This window comes from Triticum aestivum, chromosome 3D, assembly GCF_018294505.1.
Source record: "Triticum aestivum cultivar Chinese Spring chromosome 3D, IWGSC CS RefSeq v2.1, whole genome shotgun sequence".
In the NCBI taxonomy this organism is placed as follows: Eukaryota; Viridiplantae; Streptophyta; class Magnoliopsida; order Poales; family Poaceae; genus Triticum; species Triticum aestivum.
In genome coordinates, this window is record NC_057802.1 from 495986761 (window position 1) to 496006603 (window position 19843).

General features: G+C 46.9%; 1 protein-coding gene and 1 pseudogene across 1 annotated transcript; both read right to left on the bottom strand.

The window, feature by feature from the left end:
• Nucleotides 1-10898: 10898 nt before the first annotated feature.
• LOC123079932 (BTB/POZ and MATH domain-containing protein 1-like) lies at nt 10899-12687 on the bottom strand (annotated as a pseudogene).
• A 1433-nt stretch (nt 12688-14120) lies between these two features.
• LOC123079933 (BTB/POZ and MATH domain-containing protein 3) lies at nt 14121-16723 on the bottom strand. The gene is made up of 3 exons (XM_044502765.1): nt 16469-16723; nt 14728-16048; nt 14121-14372 (listed from the first exon to the last, which is right to left on the bottom strand). The coding sequence occupies exon 2, from the start codon at nt 15798-15800 to the stop codon at nt 14955-14957; it is 846 nt and encodes a 281-aa protein (XP_044358700.1). The 5' UTR covers nt 15801-16048; nt 16469-16723; the 3' UTR covers nt 14121-14372; nt 14728-14954.
• Nucleotides 16724-19843: the final 3120 nt, after the last annotated feature.

A 19843-nucleotide genomic window follows, 5' to 3' on the forward strand; every position in this document is an offset into this window, starting at 1 on the left:
AGTTTACTAGCAACGAGAGGGAAGGAGTGCATCTACATACCCTTGTAGATCGCGAGCGGAAGCGTTCAAGAGAACGGGGTTGACGGAGTCGTACTCGTCATGATCGAAATCACCGATGATCCTAGCGCCGAACGGACGGCACCTCCGTGTTCAACACACGTACGGTTGGGAGAGACGTCTCCTCCTTCTTGATCCAGCAAGGCGAAGGAGAGGTTGATGGAGATCCAGCAGCACGACGGCCTGGTGGTGGAAGCAGCGGGGATCTCGGCAGGGCTTCGCCAAGCTCAGCGAGAGGGAGGGGTGTTACGGGGGAGAGGGAGGCGCCAAGGGCTTGGGTGCGCAGCCCTCCCTCCTCCCCCTTTATATATGGGCCCTGGGGGGCGCCGGCCCCTGGAGATCCCATCTCAAGGGGGGGGCGGCCAAGGGGGGGACTTGCCCCCCAAGTCAGGTGGGGCGCCCCCCACCCCCAGGGTTTCCAACCCTAGGCGCAGGGGGAGGCCCATGGGGGGCGCACCAGCCCACCAGGGGCTGGTTCCCTTCCCACTTCAGCCCATGGGGCCCTCCGGGATAGGTGGCCCCACCCGGTGGACCCCCGGGACCCTTTCGGTGGTCCCGGTACAATACCGGTGACCCCCGAAACTTTCCCGGTGGCCGAAACTGGACTTCCTATATACAAATCTTTACCTCCGGACCATTTCGGGACTCCTCTTGATGTCCGGGATCTCATCCGGGACTCCGAACAACTTTTGGGTTACCGCATACTAATATCTCTACAACCCTAGCGTCACCGAACCTTAAGTGTGTAGACCCTACGGGTTCGGGAGACACGCAGACATGACCGAGACGATTCTCCGGTCAATAACCAACAGCGGGATCTGGATACCCATGTTGGCTCCCACATGCTCCTCGATGATCTCATCGGATGAACCACGATGTCGAGGATTCAGGTAATCCCGTATACAATTCCCTTTGTCAATCGGTACGTTACTTGCCCGAGATTCGATCGTCGGTATCCCAATACCTCGTTCAATCTCGTTACCGACAAGTCACTTTACTCGTACCGTAATGCATGATCCCGTGACCAATCACTTGTTCACATTGAGCTCATTATGATGATGCATTACCGAGTGGGCCCAGAGATACCTCTCCGTCATACAGAGTGACAAATCCCAGTCTCGATCTGTGCCAACCCAACAGACACTTTCGGAGATACCTGTAGTGCACCTTTATGGCCACCCAGTTACGTTGTGACGTTTGGTACACCCAAAGCATTCCTACGGTATCCGGGAGTTGCACGATCTCATGGTCTAAGGAAATGATACTTGACATTAGAAAAGCTTTAGCAAACGAACTACACGATCTAGTGCTATGCTTAGGATTAGGTCTTGTCCATCACATAATTCTCCTAATGATGTGATCCCGTTATCAATGACATCCAATGTCCATGGTCAGGAAACCGTAACCATCTATTGATCAACGAGCTAGTCAACTAGAGGCTCACTAGGGACATGTTATGGTCTATGTGTTCACACATGTATTACGATTTCCAGATAACACAATTATAGCATGAACAATAGACAATTATCATGAACAAGAAAATATAATAATAACCATTTTATTATTGCCTCTAGGGCATATTTCCAACACCGCCATGTCTCCCTGCTTTTTTTTATTAGTGTTCAATCGCGATGTGAAAAAGACGACGGGGAACGACGCCCATCGACACCTGTGCGGGCCTCAATCGAATGGCTAGGGCGCGACCGGCCCAAATTTGGGCCGGTGCGCCGGCGCCTAGCGTTGGCCATGTCATAATGCGTCAGTACGGAAAATTTTCGTCAACAAAGGCAGATGTTTTCTCACAAGTCTTTCACTGAAGCGGCAACAACTCTAACTGGCATTCGTCTAGTTCGGCTATAAAATAAAGTCTAGGGCATGTACAACCCCCGAATGGGTCACCTTTTTTTCTGAAAGGAGTCAAAGGACGTAGGAGAGCTAGGCATTCAATTAAGAGGAATGGCGGAAGACCACTGTTTACAACCCCCGATGGGTCTCCGTTTCTTCCCACCAGGTTTTCGCTCTTCTGCCATCTCTTCCCGTTGGTCGCCCATGCATTGTTCATGTGCCCCTGCCCTCCATTCCCACATGTTGCCAGGGAGAGCATTGGAGTGTTCTTCATGTCAAGACCTCCTTAAACATGGTGTATAATGGCCGACATATGCTACAGCTACCAGCAGCAGCTCTGATACCACTTGATGTGACCCAACTAGATGGCGAGTTGTTCGTAGGTCCAATCTTTCACGGTACTCAATGAATTAGCAAGAACGTCGACGAACAATCGTCGCACCAGCAGCAGCTTATGTAGAAATGGTAGTACGGCTCTTCGGATCAAGCAAAAACGCAAGAAGACCAAAGAAAAAAAAACTTGTGCAAGAATTCGACCGGATCAAATCCTACGCGTAGCAGCTCTGAAATCCCTCACGGACCAGCAAACACGAGGATTTTTGGTGCATCCCAACGTGCGTTTTCTGGTATTTTATTCAACTAACTCTCCCGTACAAAGGCATGAGCCTGCCTGTTATATAGGCGACGCACATAAGCAACTACAATCGGACTCTATCTTTCTCCTATTCAAACTAATCAAGATTACCCTGGAAAATAAACTAATTAAGATTTAACTAATTAAGTATCCGGCAAGTTAGATCACAAAAGTCCAAAATGGACTAGTATTCCTGACCCTTCATGCTACATAACTTGTAATACTAGGAAATAACACGCTGGACAATTGACCTTAATTCGTAAACAGCACGCACAAGTATTATGTTATGCTACCTAACGTGGAGGTGTTCTAAAAGTCGGCTTAATATCCTCCTGCTTATGATCTGACAATGGAATTGGCATCCGTATTTTTTCAATAAAGAAAAACTCTTCTGCCTTGGTTTTCTTAGTTGGTGCCGTCAGCAACTCATTCTAAACATGTGTAGGTCGGATTACTATTTCATGTGAAATATTATTTTCTGTTGCACCCAAGGCCACATCATCCCCTCCCCCTTGAATCGAAACCGTCCTCGGTTTTAATGTAGTTTTCCCAAATTTCTTCTGTAGTGAAACATTGCCATCCACCTTGATTGCACTATCAAACATTGGTTGCAGAATACATTGCTTCCCAGCATCCCAAAATGAATAAGTGTTTGTCCAACCTTCATGTGTAGGACTATGATCATACTGCCATGGTCTCCCCAGTAACAAGTGGCATGCATCCATTGGTATGACATCACATATCACCATATCAGTATAGTCGCCAACTGAAAATTTGACGCGTACCTTATGAGTGACCTCGAGCTTTCCTGTATGGTACAACCACTCGACACGGTGGGGCTGTGGGTGCTTCCATGCCGGCAATCCCAAAGCATCAACTAACCCTTTGCTTACTGCATTGGTGTAGCTTTCACCATCTATTATTAGCTTGCAATTGGTGTTGTTGATCTTACACTCGGACTGAAAAATATTCCATCGCTGCCCCTTATCCTCAATACGGTCTTCTTTCACTCGTTGCACCATTAATGATGGGTATGCTTCTACAGCTTCAAAACTCGCAGTCACTTTTTCATCATCTTCAGATTTCTCACTAGATGTGTCAGTATTTTTTCTCCATCACTCGCGGACATGTATCCTTCTTCTGTGAGGAGTACTCAAACTTCTTATGCCCCCTGCCACCACACTTAAAGCACACAATATCACTAGTACGAGAGTTAGAAGCACGAGACGATTCAACCTTGGATGGAGATAGTTCCTTGGTAGCAGACTTAGAATTAGATTTGAAACCACTATTACAACCACCCTCTCTCTGAAAATTACGTCTCATCGAGTTTGATGAATTATCATGACCGGCACGACGCTTTACTTGCTACTCCGCTCGAATGGCATGGTGTAATAATCCTTGTAATCCATTATATTCTACCATATCGACATGATCTACAACTAATGGAGCACAACAAAGCTCCGGGTCCAGATGGTTTTCCCGCTGAGTTCTACCAGAACTTTGGGGATGTCATCAAACATGATCTCCTACTCTTGTTTGGCTGCCTTCACGTTGGCCAACTAGAGTTGTTTCGATTAAACTTCGGTGAAATTATTTTATTACCTGATGTTAATGAGGCTGAAAGGATACAACAGTATCGTCCAATCTGCCTCCTTAATGTCAGTTTTAAGATCTTCACGAAGGTTGCGACGATTAGACTACATTCGGTTGCTGAACATGTGGTTCGTCCTTCTCAAACTGCTTTCATGCAAGGCAGAAACATCCTAGATGGGGTTGTTGTCCTTCACGAAACAGTCCATGAATTGCATTGGAAAAAACTGAATGGGGTAGTTCTAAAAATCGACTTTGAAAAAGCTTATGACAAAGTCAAGTGGTCTTTTCTTCAACAGACTCTCAGAATGAAAGGATTTTCTGCAGAGTGGCGCGCAATGATCCATAGCTTCGTGACTGGAGGTAGTGTTTCCATTAAATTCAATGATGACTTTGGTAACTATTTCCAAACGAAGAAAGGATTGCAACAAGGTGACCCAGTATCGCCCATGCTATTCAATATAGTGGCAGATATGCTAGCGGTCATGATTGAGCGTGCCAAGGTTGATGGCCAAATTGATGGGGTGGTGAATCATCTAGGTGATGGTGGTCTCTCCATCCTTCAATATGTTGACGATACAATTCTCTTTATAAATCATGACCTCGAGAAAGCAAGAAATCTGAAATTAATTTTATCAGCATTCGAGCAACTCTCAGGCCTTAAGATCAATTTTCATAAAAGTGAATTGTTTTGTTTTGGCGAGGCTCAAGACGAGGCCCACCTGTATGCTGACCTATTCGGATGCAGGTTGGGCCAGTTCCCGGTCACTTATTTGGGGATACCGATACATTATCGGAGACTCACAAATGTTGAATGGAAATACGTCGAGGAGAGACTACAAAAAAGACTTAGTAGTTGGAAAGGTAAATTGCTATCTCTGGGTGGAAGGTTGGTCCTCATAAATTCAGTACTAAGTAATATGCTACTATATATGATTTCCTTCTTCCAGTTGCCGAAAGGAGTATTACATAGATTGGATTACTTCCGATCGAGATTCTTTTGGCAAGGAGATAGCGAGAGAAAGAAATATCGGCTGGCTAAATGGAGTGTGGTTTGCCGTCCCAAGGACCAAGGCGGGTTGGGCATTCATGACCTTGAGGTTAAGAATAGGGCCCTTCTCGGAATGGTTGTTTAAGTTATTGACGGAAGATGGTGTATGGCAAACCCTCCTTAGAAGAAAATATGTGGGTTCAAAGGCGGTATCACAAGTATACTGGAAGCCAGGGGACTCCCATTTTTGGGCGGGACTAATGGCAACGAAGAAATATTTCTTCCGCTATGGTTCCTTCTTGATTAAGGATGGCTCGGAAATTAGATTCTGGGAGGATAAGTGACTAGGTAATGCTACACTCCGTGAACAATATCCAGCTCTATACAATATTGTGCGTCACAAGGATGATACTATCGCCAAGGTTTTGGAATCATTTCCGCCAAATGTGACGTTCAGAAGGGATTTAATTGGACCTAGACTCCAATCGTGGAACATACTACTCCAGCGGTTAGCCACGGTACAGTTGTCACAAGGGTCTGATGTATTTTGTTGGAACTTACATGGGAATGGGAAATTCTCAGTGGATTCTATGTATAGAGCTTTGATCCAGTCTGACGTGCCAGTTGATAATAATAAGAAGATCTGGAAGATGAAGATACCTCTTAAGAATAAAATCTTTGCATGGTATTTTCGTCGCGGAGTCATTCTTACTAAAGATAACATTTATTAAGAGGAATTGGCATGGAAGTACACGATGTGTCTTTTGTCCGCATGATGAGACAATAAAACATTTATTCTTCCAATGTAAATTGGCTCGTTCTATATGGTCGGTCATCCAAATAGCGTCTGGCTTGTATCCTTCTTGTAGTGTTGCTAATATATTTGGCAACTGGCTACATGTGATTGATCACAAGTTTACAATTCTTATCAGGGTGGGAGCGCTTGCCGTGATTTGGTCGCTTTGGCTATGTATAAATGATAAGGTTTTTAGTGATAAAAGTACTTCTCTTATGCAGGTTATCTACAGATGTATCGGTACTCTTCGTTTATGGTCCTCTCTACAACTAGTGGAGAATCGAGACCTGTTTATGGAGGTGTGTACACGATTGGAGGCTACGGCGAGAGATATTTTTATCCAACGTGGGTGGCAGCATGATCTTACGATTGGGCCACCTTCAGTTTAGGCGTTATACATAATTCATTTTCCTTGATATCGCCTTATTCTTTTATTTTGGCTTGGTGTGAGGACTTTGTTGACTGTGTGCATCTTAATTATGCAGAGGCCGGGTGTAATGCTTAAACCTTTTAAGTAATAAAGCGCCCCTTTTCGAAAAATATGCTACAACTACCACCATTGATGGGAGGACCATGATCGGATCCTCATGTCAATGTGGCTCGACCACACGAACTTATTTGCGTTATCCATTGCGACACAAGACGTATGTGATGTAGGTATGAACTGCATGAATGTCGTAATCTCCTTGTCTCCCCGGGGCGACCCTACAACGCTCCTGGCGAACACCTTATCGAGCCCCCACACCCAAAACCCAGACTCGTCTACCGCCTACAGCTAGCGAACTTGCATGGGCGTATACATCTTCTCGGGCGCAGAGCAACTGGTGATTTGTGATATGTTGAAAGTCGACTGCGCGAACATCGTGGGTAACTAGTGTGTGGTGGGGTCGGAGGCTAGCACCACGCTAGCATGTCAGCTGGTCCATGAGGCAACTCAAGTTGTCCTCCAACTTGGATATATGGGAAGTCGACTTTCATCGAGGTGCATGCCAAGAAAGTGTGAGTTAAGATCGTCAGGCTCTGATTAGAAAAAAGTGAGGCCGAGAGACTACATAACCAACAGGAGAGACTGACATGTGTCTCCCGCAACGGATGGGCCACACCTCAAGCGACGTAACGAGTTAATGGTTGGGGGAGTTGAAAACATGCAGAAACAACTTGTGGTCCAGCTAGGGGCTTCTCTAGTAGTAGCAAAAAATGCACAAGGTTGTAGCAAAAACTGTACAAGGTTGTAGCAAAAACACACAGTCGCAGGGTCTCGACAATCTCATGAAAAAGGATGTAACAAACGACAGTGCTGGTAGTAGCAAAAAACCAAAACTGTTGTAGCAAAAAAGTGGTACAAAATGATTCCAGCAAAACGACATGGCAGCAAAATTTGGTTAGTTCCAGCAAAAAATGAAGACGGTGGTAACAAATTAGTACACTGGTTCCAGCAAAAACAAACATGGAAGCAAATCTGGAGTTGTAAGTAACATGCCTCGAGCTCGTAAGCCATGGCCGCCCTGGCCTGTGAGCTCGCAGGCCATGGCCCCCTGTCGTAGTAGCGCCGGTGCTCGGCCCCGTCGCGTTCGGCCATGGCGAAGGGCGCGGCCATGGCGATGGCATCCCGTGCAGCAGCAACAACTCCCCGCGACGCCGCGCTTCGTGGGGGAGGGCGCCCCGTGCAGCAACTCTACAGCAATGGCGTCTAAGAAAAAGTAGATAGGCAGAAGCAGCGGCGTGGGCAGGGCAGGGAAGAAAGGAAGGAGATGTGGTGTGTGTGGACAGCAGCCGCGCTGGAAAGGATAAGGAAAGCAAAGCGGTGTGCGGGCCCTCGCGGAATGACGTGTCCCTCCTGCTTTAGCGCTACGCGCGGGGGTGAGCGAGTCGACCGGCCGAAGTTTCGGCCGGTGCCCCGGCTCTAAACGTTTCCCTCTTTTATATCATACTTGCATATTTTTGGTTTGTTGGTTGCGTATATGCATTACTAGTCTTCCGCCACAGGAGGGCCGGTCAGTGAAGCCGTGCCGCGCCCCGGCATGGTGGTGGTAGGGTAGTTTCGTCTACCTCGCGTCGGAAACTACCCCACCCACCCCCAGATCCGATCTGGCGCACCGCGAGCGGCTCCTCCTCCAACTGTTGCGTCCTCCCTTGCCGCTCCGGCACGGAAGCGCGGCCACGCCCGTGGATGCTCCTCCCCCGCCCGCCTCTTGCCTCCCCATCGGTGCAACTCTTCCTCTGTGAGCTGTTGTTTGTGGGTGAGCATGAGGCCCTTGGGTGGAGGTGATTAGGCTAGTCGAGGCTTGTCCATGCCCCTGTGCAGGCTACTCTCCGTCTCTGACGGCACCTTCACCGAGTTGCCATGGTGACTTATGCGGGTGTATGGTCGTAGTGGTTTTTCTTGGCAGGCGGTTGATGCTTCGTGGTGGATCCTTGTCGGCAGCGTTCCAGTCTCGACAACGACGGACATGCGTTCTCCAGTGTCCATGGCTTTCCGACATGGTTTGGCACTAGTGCTCCGGTTGTTGCACCCCCTCCAGCTTCTTCAGCTCACCGATGTTATGTCAGCTCCATCTCTGGCAGCTCGAAACTGCATTCCCTTTCGATTCCTGGCTTGCAGGTGGCGCCGGTCACCATCCCCCTATGCACTGGCTCTCTACCCCGCTACCTCTGCGACCCCATCCACCTACACGCCATGTCGGTTCCAAAGCTCACATTTTTCGGCGACGGCGGGTGCAGCCCCACCTACTCCCTCCTGAGGTGGTGACAAACTGACGGGCTGACTTCATCATCTTCAGATCCTGATCTGGCGGCTATGGGTTTGCTCAGACCCAGGCCAGGTGAAACCCTGGCTCGGCTTCCTAATACTGGTGGCGACGACACTCGTTGGTGTCTTTTCCCTTCTTGGATGCGCTGCCATGGCCCTACTCCGTGCCCCGCTTCGAGCTTCTGGGGAAACCCTAGGTCCGGTTTTGGATCAGATGGCAATGGTGTCACAACGTCGTCCCCCCTCTTGAAAGCTCTATCTTGCTCGCTCGCGGTTGTCCTCGGTGGTCCAGCATGCCTATCTAGTTCTAGGCTTGGTGGGTTTAGTTGTGTCTTTTCCCTGTTCGGGCTAAGCATCCCTTGTATCTCTGCCCTGGGTTCCATGCTCATGTCTTCTTGCCTTCATGCCATGTGTTGTATTCTCTATTGTACTCGTTCTTTTTCTTCTACCAATGAAAGATATGCAAGCTTTGCCTATTCGCGAAAAAAATGTGATTTAAAAAGTATGGATGCTTGGTTTGATCAAGTAGTTGAGTATTGGAAATTGTATGTGCTTGGTTTGAGGAATTGTCCGTATGGAATCCACTCTCTATAGCGCTTAATCCCGTAAATTGTATCAAAGCACAAAACTGGTTTCAAAAACTACAAAGCACTTTGAATTTGAATAAGATCATGCTCCTTTTTTCTTTTATAAAATGAATTGTTTGGTTGTTGATCCATTAATTAAATAAATTAGGTTGTAAGATTGAATCAAGTTTTAGCATATCCATTTCTTCTACTGCTGTTTTAGAATAGGGAGGGAGAGAGAGAGAGAGAGAGAGAGAGAGAGAGAGAGAGAGAGAGAGAGAGAGAATGAGAGGAGAAATGGAGTTGCTCCTAGAGAGAATGGATTCAGAAGTACTTCCACCATCGTCTTCCTTCTGCATCCAAGTTTATATGTTGTTTTCGCTGCCCGACGATCGCATTGCATGTGCCCGTGCAGACACTCAATCGACACTCACATTCGAGTTCACGATCAGAACACGACGCACGTAGGCTAACTGAATCTAGTGCTCTGCTAGTGCAACCCAGTGGCTTGAAGCCGACACGACATGGACTGCTACAGTGCCACCAACACACGTACAAAAGCAACTTTAACATGCAAACTTACGCAGAAGGCCAGGGCATGGCAATTAGGACACAAACAAGATTTCCAACAACATGATTTGGATTGATATAAAAGTACGAAAAGTCTAACGCCCACACGTGTGAGCGTCTGGCAACTCGCCCACACGCATGAATCCTCGTCCAACCAATTTTGTACGAATCTTGGCGCGTTCTAGCAGTTTTTGTGTGTCACGTATGACTAAGCTGGTGTGTGGGCATTCATCCGGTCGCCCACACGTTCTTTTTCACCATACGGGGGGCTGGTGTGTGGGCGTTTAGCAATTCGCCCACACACCAGTTTCACGCACGCAGAGGGGGCTGGTGTGTGGGCGTTTATCATTTTGCCCACACCCCCGTCTCCTCGCCCACACCCAAAGCTGGCAATTGCCATGTGTTTCTGCAGGGTACATGGCAACTGCCCTAGCTTTGCTTGTAAGTAGATGGCAACTCTCTTTTACCCCGAGTTGCCGTGTGTTTTTGCATGGTACATGGCAACTGCCCTAGCGTGCACGTAAGCAGATGGCAACTCTTTCTTTTTACATGACAACTGTCCTAGCGTGCTTGTGAGCACATGGCAACTCTCTCTTTTATCTGAACATGTTTTTTGCCATGCCTTTTTGTAGTGCTACATGGCAACTGCCTAGTGTTAGTGGGTGGTAACTCCTAAAGTTTTGAAATTATGGCAATTGCAGTAGACCAGACCATACATGACAACTGCAGTTGAGCAACCATGGCAACTGTAGTTGTCCGACATGGCAACCGAAGTTCAGCGACATGGCAATTAAACGAACATGGACGAGGGTCTGGACCATGGCAACTGCGGGATGCACGGTGACTGTACGCAGGGCGTGCGGGACCACGAGGTACGAGGACTGACGTACGGGGCGTGTGGGCGTTATCTATTTCGCCCACACGCACGCGTGTGAGAGGGATCGGAAGGGGAAAAAAAGGTGTGTGGGCATTACTTGTTTTGCTCACACGTAGGTGTGTGAGCTGTTCCTCTTATACACCACACAAAATGTGTGGGCAAACTCCTAACGCCCACACGTGTGGCACTTATCGGTGTCCTAAAAGTACTGTAAATCAAGGGCTTGGATAGGAATATTGAAACCGACGAGTACAAGCTGTTCATTTGCCAAACTGTTCTAACCGAAATCAAATGATACTACCGGTGCATCTTACAATTCCTCATACGCATTACTGGAGTTGGATCTCCCTAGGATTAATTTTAGATTCTTGAAGACAAGTTTCAGGTAAAAACTAACAAAAGTAGAAACCTTCACTTATCATTCTTCAGCGAAAGCTTGGCGGTGATATCCAGGACACCCATCTCCATGACTTTTGGCCACCTGAGTTGCCGCCTGAAAGAAACAAAAGGAAGGTTTCATATCACAACTTATATTAAGAAAAGAACAGTGCAAAACATGACAGTGCGTTGCTTCTCTAAATTTGGGAACAAATGTTTTTGTGGCACAACATGAAGCCAAGGCGAATGCTGCAAAGAAAACAAAACTACAACCTAGAAACATGCATAACATATTTCAGAAATATACAGAGAAAACTGACCGTTCTTTCAGATTTTAGGAAGCAAGCTTAGCAATGAGCTCCTTCAGAAGAGAAGGACAGGTTCTAGTTATGTCCTCCAAGCCGTCAGCCGCCGTTATCTCCTTCAAATTGGCGGGAGTCTTGATGAATTCAAAGCAAACCTCCTTCAACCCATGACAATTATGCTGCTCGGCTAGAGTAAGAATAGTCGTCACCGAGCTCACATCTATGTGTTCGCACAGCTCCTCTTCACATAGTCCTTTGAGTCTTTGGAGATCATATTTATCCGCTGCTGCAAGCAAGTGTTGCAGCCACAATGCTTCCTGGGCTTCTCCTTGCTCATCCCCCATGTCTATCTCCATCTCGGGCAGCGAGTCGGTGTAAATAAAGTCAAGCAAGGCCTAAACACCTTTGCTTCCATGTCTTCTACATCTATGACACTTGCTACAGTGCCCTCCTTCATGGAGCCAAGCAGCTCCGCCTTGAAAACCACAGACCGAGCTGCAAGCACGCATCGGTGGGCAGCGAACTTCTGACCGGACACCATGAATGTCACGTCCGTGCCCTCCTCGGACAGGAAGAGGTCGCTGATATGCTGTTTTATGCTAGAAGGCGGCACCTTGATGTGGAGATCAACTGTCGTGGCAATGGCGACGTCACATCGGATGGTGAAACAATCATCTTTTAGATGCTTTGATTTCTCAAGGGCGTCTCTTTTCATGAAATTCCTGTAACCCCAAGAGGGATGAGAGCTGGAGAAATTGTCTGCCTCTTTTGCACGAATATATGTTGAATCTTGCTTCTCAAGCTCGTCGATGAAACTAAATCCGTACTGTACCTTCAGACCCTCCACAGCATTTTCATCAAGACGAAAATAAAGAGATACAGAGTCCGCACAATCTGAGCGGTCGCCATTAGGATAGCAGCTGATGCGCCAACGATGGCCTCCTACCGTAAACGGGAGAGAGACGACCTTCCCGCCATTAGGTGTAGTGGCTTTGATGTGCGAGTAGCGGTTAACCACGAGCAGGTGGTACCCGCTGGCCGCAGAGACGTTGATGGCGTGGCCGACGGCCTCGCCGTCGCCGACGAGAGAGACGCCGGCAAATGACATGGCAGATGGGCAGAATATATAACTGAAATATGAACTGGACTATGTGGGTGAACTCGACAGTACTGCCGCTCGAGTCTTCCTCGTGCGTCAAGTCGTGGAAACTCGGCCGACGCTCTTACAAGCACTTCGTCAGAGTTCACGAACAAGACAGAGGCACCCGGGACGAACAAGATTTGGTCCTCTGCCAAACTATTTGCTTCTGTCAATGGTTGACTCACATCATGATTTCTGTGTATATATAGACGCCAACATACAACACCATAACACAATAGGACTCTTAACTTGAAGCCGTGACGGACATGAACTGCACTAACACACGCGTACACAAACAACTTTAACAAGGAAACTAGTTCCCTAGTATTAACTAGCAGGCTCTCAATCAGGACACGGACAAGTTCTTTTTTTCCTTCTTTTGATGGCACGCGGCGCTCCGGCAGAGGGCCGGACACCAAAATAAATCTTGATCGTCCAGTTAGAGTAACCGACTAGATCTGCAGTTTGGATCGAATTTGAAAGGACACCGATAACTGCCACACGTGTGGTGTATCGGGTGGTTGTGCCGCACGCTCTGTGTGGCACGGAGACGACCCCGCCCACACGACCGCGTACGGGCGCGCGCAGCCACATCCCGCACGTCCGGTGCAGCGCGATCGCCCCGCACGAGCACGTCCGGGCGAGCGAGCGCGCGGCCCGCACGACCCGACTCGGCCGTCGCCCCTCCCCGCCTGCGAGCCACACGCCCCGCGTGTCAGTAACCACGCGTCCCGTCGCGATTGCCATGGTCCGGACCCTCTTCAGTTGCCATGTTGCCATGTTGCTGAACTACAGCTGTCATGTTGCTGAACTACGGTTGCCATGTCGGACAACTACAGTTGCCAGAAATACTTTACGAACTGCCACCTAGTAACACTGGACAGTTGCCATGTATCACTAAAAAACATGGCAAAAAAACATGTTTCGGGTAAAGAGAGAGTTGTCGTCTGCTTACAAGCACGCTAGAGGCAGTTGCCATGTACCCTGCAAAAACACATGACAACTGATAGCTTTTGGTGTGTGAGAGAGAAGACGGGTATGTGGGCGATGGTGGTATCTTTAGGAGTTGCCACCTACTAACAGTAGACAGTTGCCATGTAGCGCTACAAAAAGACGTGGCAACAATAACATGTTCGGGTGAAACAGTTGCCATGTAGCGCTACAAAAAGACGTGGCAGCAATAACATGTTCGGGTGAAAGAGAGTTGCCATCTGTTTACAATCACAAATAGGGCAATTGCCATGTACCCCTCAAAAGACATGGCAGATGACAGCTTGGGTGTGGGAGAGTGGGAGAATGGGCAGTCGTGGGAGATGGGGAACAGAAGTGGTGCGTGGCGTGCGGGCGCGACATCAGTTTCATCGCACGCCCCGACTGGTGAACCGTTGACCGCGGAGAGAGAACGGCGTGCGGGCGAACTCCCTCACACGCCACACACACGAGTTGTCCTACGTGGCACACAAATTCAGTCTTTACGTGCCAAGATTCGTGCAAAAAGTGCTGGATGGCAATGAAGGCGTGTGGGCGAGTTGGCTAACGCCCACACGTGTAGGCGTTAGACTTTTCGATTTGAAAAGTGGCAAGTCACGAAATACTGAAACCGATGCAGTACAAGCTATTGAGTTGCCGAACTGTTCTAACCAAAATCAAATGAGTCGATAGTAGTGGTGCATCTTGGAATTCCTCATACATATCTGCAGTTGATCTCCCTCTAGACCAAAATACACCTTCTTGAGCACATGTTAACAAACCCTAAACATCCTTCAGCGAAAGTTTGGTGCGGATATCTTTGATAACTGGAGGGCATCATCATGAAGCTAGACTGTCCAGGTCTCCCATTGCTATGACTTTTTGCCAACTGAGTTCGCGCCTGAAGGAAAGAAAACAAGATTCATGTCACAACTGATGAAGAAAAGGCACATTACAACGCAAGACACTGCATTGCTTCTTTGAATTGGGAAACAATATCTCTGAATGGTGTGCAGGATAAATCCAGTTCTTTTTCTTTTTGGCCAAAGCGCACATGATGCATCCAGTTAAATTGTTCTTTCAGCCACAACATGAAGTCACACTGAATGGTGCCAAGGAAACAAAAGTGCAACGCGCTGTTCCTTGAAGCGCACGGGAAGCTTGGCGCGGAAGTTAAACATACTCCAAAACAGTGATGAATTAAATCTTGAGTGGATGTCAAAACAGTAATTTTTTAAAATACAGTAAAAACTTACCGTTTTTATAGATTTTACGAAGCGAACTTAGCAATGAGCTCCTTTAGAAGATTGGGACAGGTTCTAGTTATGTCCTCCAACCCATCAGCCGCCGTTATCTCTTTCAAATTAGCGGGTGTCTTGATGAACTCAAAGCAAACTTCTTTCAATCCATGACAATTGTGCTGCTCAGCTAGAGTAAGAATAGTTGTCACCGAGCTCAAATCTATGTGTTCGCACAGCTTCTCTTAACATAGTGCTTTCAGCCTTCGGAGATCATATCTATCCGCAGCTGCTAGCAGGTGTTGCAGCCACAATGCTTCCTGGGCCTTTCCTTCCTCCTCCACCATGTCTATCTCCATTTTGGGCAGTGAATCGGTGTAAATAAAGCTAAGCAAGGACCTAAACACTTTTGGTTCCATATCTTCAATCTGTATGACACTTGCCATTTTGCCCTCCTTCATGGGACCAAAGAGCTCTGCCTTGAAGATGGCAGATTGAGCCACAAGAATGCACCGGTGAGCAACAAACACTTCACTGCCAACCTTGAATGTCACGTCAGTGCCCTCTTTGGACGAGAGGAGGTCGCTGATATGTTGTTGTAGACTAGAAGGTGGTACCTTGATCAAGAGATCAGTGGTAGTTGCAATGGCAAGGTCACAACGAATGGTGAAACAGTTTTCAAGGGTGTCTGTTTCCATGAAATCCATTTGACCCCAAACAAGAGTACTGCTTGAAAAGTTTATTGGCTCTCTTCTGCGAATATATGTTGGATCTTGCATCTCAAGCTCGTCGACAAAACTGACTTCAAACCATACCTTCAGAGCCTCCGTAACATTTTCATCAAGAAAAACATAGATAGAAACAGAGTTGGCACGCATCAAGCAGTCACCATTAGGATAGTATTTGATGCGCCAACGGTGGCCTCCTACCATGAAAGGGAGAGAAAAGATCCCCTTTCCATTAGGTGTAGTGGCTTTGATGTGCGAGTAGCCATTAACCACAAGCAGATGGTACCCGCTGGCCGTGGAGACGTCGATGGCGTGGCCGATGGCCTTGCCGTCGCTGATGAGAGACACGCCGGCAAATGACATGGCAGATGAGCAGGATTTAACTGAAATCTGATGTGGAGTATGTGGGAGAGCGAGTTGGTTTAGCAGATTAGCACTCCAACCACATGCTATCTATGGAATGCTAGATCGTAAAGAGGGGGAATTCATATGGATTACCCCCTCATCTTCCTCGTGCATTCAAGTTATAGCAGAACAATTTCACTAAAGTAGAATCCTCAGAGTCGGAATCAAATTCACAGCAGATCTTCTTTGATCCATTTTTCTCTCACCTACACAGATATTTACAAGATTCAGTATAGAGCTTTAACCTGATTCATGGCCTTTCATTTACATAAGTAGACACAAAGTAATATTAGAGCGAAGAAGAACAACACAAATGATTCATGCCGAACAGTAAGCAGGTCATATGGTATCTATATCAGCTGGAAACTGCCGCTGCAAAGAGCCAAGGAAACTAACCAAAATGTCTACTAATTCTCTGCATGGTGCAGACCAAATCTCCATAAACCATATATTGCAACATCCAAGGAAACTGAAAGGGAGAAACTCCAGGATCTGGAGATTATGCACACGAACTACAGAACCTATGCGTGAGTTGAGTTCCAAGTGAGCATCTAGTTGGGCTTCAAGTGCAATCAGCTGCCAAGAAGATGGATTTAAACCTAAACACCGAAAATGAATTAGCATACCTCAAATTCAGATTCCCACGCCACGGAGATGAAGCTGAATCAATAGCCAGCAAGGGAGATAGGGGGCTGTTCCAGCAACAGGCGAATCTGCCTCCTTGGTGGTGGCCGCCACCGCCGTCGTCATCAGCAAGAACCTAGGGGCATCATCCGTCTCGCAGTCTGTCACCGGCGGCGGCGGCGGCGGCGGCGGAGGCGAATCGAGCGTGGTCGGACCTGTTGGCTTTTGGGGAATACAGTTTCGATCCCCAAATCCTGTATGTTCTTTTGTTTTTAGCTGAAATCCTGTGGTTCAAGTGGTGGGCCCTACTTTTTTGTCCATTCATATAAAATAGAGGTTTTTTTTTTTGGAATGTCATCGTGGCTAAGCGGCAATTGAAGCTATGGGATGTCAAATTGCATATGCATGGAAGCTTTTAGCCAGCAAACGGTCGATGTTTCCCACAAGTCTTCCATGTAGACAGCGGATATAACTCTAACTATCCCAAGCTAGCAAAACTATTCGTCTACCTTGACTAAAAATAGAGCCTAGTGCATGTACAACCCTCGTTGGTTCACCGTTCCCCCCTTCCCCACCAGTTTTCGCTCTTCTGCCGTTTTCTCCTGTTAGTCACTCATGCATTGTTCATGCGCATTCCCACATTTTGATGTTTAAGGCCATGGAGAGCATGACTGCCATGTCAATGACTCCTTGAACATGGTGCATTATGGCCGCCAACTGTTGCAGCTACCACCATCATTGAGGGGACCATGATCGGATTCTCGCGTCCTTGTGGCTCGACCACACAAACTTCTTTGCGCTATCCACCGCGATACAGCACATATGTGATACGGACATGAATTACATGAATGACACGATCTCTTTGTCTCCCTGGCATGACCGTACAACACTCCTGGCGAAGACCTTGTCTAGCCCCCACACCCAAAACCCAGACTCGTCTGCCGCCCATAGTTAGCGAAGCTGCGACTCGCACATGGGCGTAGACATCTTCTCGGACACAGAGCAACTGGTGATTTGACATCGCAAAGATCATGGGTAAATAGTGTGTGGTGGCGTCGGAGGCTAGCACCGCGCTGACGATGTCTGCTGCTCCGAGAGGCGCCTCGAGTCGTAGTCCAACTCGGATATACGGGAGCTGACTTTCATCTAGATGCATGCCAAAAAGTGTGAGTTAAGATTATCGGTCTATGATTAGAAAAAGCGAGGTTGAGAGAGAGTACACAACCAATGGAGGAGTCTGACATCTGTCTCCCACGACGGATGAGCCACACCTCAAACAATGAAACGAGACAATGGCTTGGGGGAGTCAAAACAAGAAATAACCTAGTAGTAAATTTTACATGGGTGAGGAATGGCATTCAATAACCTAGTAATGAAGCTACTTCCTCCTTTCCGGTTTATAAGGCTCAATTCAAAAATTTCACCAACTAAGGTAGATGGTGAGTGGTGAAATACTTTTTGTAGTTTGCAAAAGCACCCAATTAATGCTCTTTTTTTCCTTAAAAAAGTATGTTTACCAATGCATTAATTGCAATGCATGCATGCATGCATAAATTACATGCATTGGTCAATTTTCTCTTAATACCTGCATGCAATGATTTAATGCACCTTGGAATCTGAACATGTGATGGGAAACAACCAAATTGAGCCTTATAAAATGGAAAAACTAAAATTTTGAGATAAGCCCTATAAACCGGAAAGGAGGGAGTATTTTAATATAGTAACTCAAGTGACTATAGTCTCGCAATACGCGACATTAATCTAGCGTTACTAAGGCTGGTCATAGTGGGAAGTAATTTATACTAGTGTCGTGCATATCACACTAGTCTAAGTTACTACCTCTATAATGCAAAGTAGTATCATAGTAGTAGTGTCATAGATGGCTTCATTTATTAGCTTATAGACTCCGTTTTCCTTGGGAAACACTATGTTATGGTAACATATTATGTTACCACAAACACTTCTCTCTCCTCATTAAATACCTGTCACATAAGAAAAATTGTCTTGGGTCTGTTAAGTTACTCCCTCTGTTTTTATTTACTCTGCATATTAGATTTGACGAAGTCAAACTTCATAAAGTTTGACCAAGTTTGTAGAAAACAAATAAACATTTATCATAACAAATCTATATGATGTGAAAGTACGTTCAATAATGAATCTAATAGTATTGATTTGTTATTGTATATGCTATTATTTTCGTTCATAAACTTCCTCAAAGTTTAGAAAGCTTGACTTTGACCAAAGATAATATGCGAACTAAATAAAAACGGAGGGAGCACTAGCTAATTAAGTTACCCCACTATGACTAGCCTAACAAGAATGGCCACGCACACATAGCACGGGATGCCGCGCACCATAGCGATGGTGAGCGTGTCGTCCATGCGCTCAGGGGTCGCCGCGCCCTGTGGTGGTGGCGGTCAAGGCGGAGCGACGCAGTAGGGGCAGATCTGGCAAGGGCATACATGCATCACCGAGGTAGGGAGGCGCGTCGCTGGATGAGTAGGGGCCGAGTCAGCTCTCGAGCTAGAGAAGAAGGGGACGATGTTGGCAATGCTTGCTACTTCCATGCCGGTCAGGGTTCACCGTGAGCTCGATCCATGGCGTCTGCGGTGAGGTCAGTCGCGGCAAAGAGAAGGTGTCAAACTAGGATGGCATGCTATGGGGAAGCTTCACCAAGCTTCTGGAATGAGAGGGGGAAATCAAAAGCGGTGGTGAGGTGGCGTTATCGGCGGTGCTCCATAGAGACAAAAAGAAAGCGGATTGAACGGAAGGAAGAAGATGACTGCTGGACATGTGGGACCAGCTATAGTTTCATATATTCTTTTGATGGCCCAGATGCTATGTCAATGCCATGTTATCTATGACTATTCACCAAGATGCCACGTCGACCAAAACCAGCCTTGAGCCAGACTAGGGGGTAAGTTGTCCAATTCCAATAGTTGAAGGGTGTAGTCTAACCGGTTTCGTAGTTAAGAGTTGTAGATTAAACCATCCCTAGAGTTCAGGGTTGAAATATGCACTTCTCTTAAAACAGATCGACAATCAAGTTAGCGGTTTGAGAGATATAGTATTTGAAAAATCAATGCTTTAGGGGTTTGTTTATATCATACTTGCATCTTTTTGGTTGGTTGCATTTATGCATTTTTCTTTACCCGTGTAAGAAAGAAAACTACTCCCTTTGTTCCTAAATATAAGTCTTTTTAGAGATTTCAATATAGATTACATATGGAGCAAAATGGTTGAATCTACAACCTAAAATATGTCTATATACATCTATATGTAGTCCACGTTAAAATCTTTAAAAAGACTTATATTTAGAAACGAAGGGAGTAGTAAGTATGGTTCTAAGAGAAGGAACTGCTCATTCGGACCAAGGA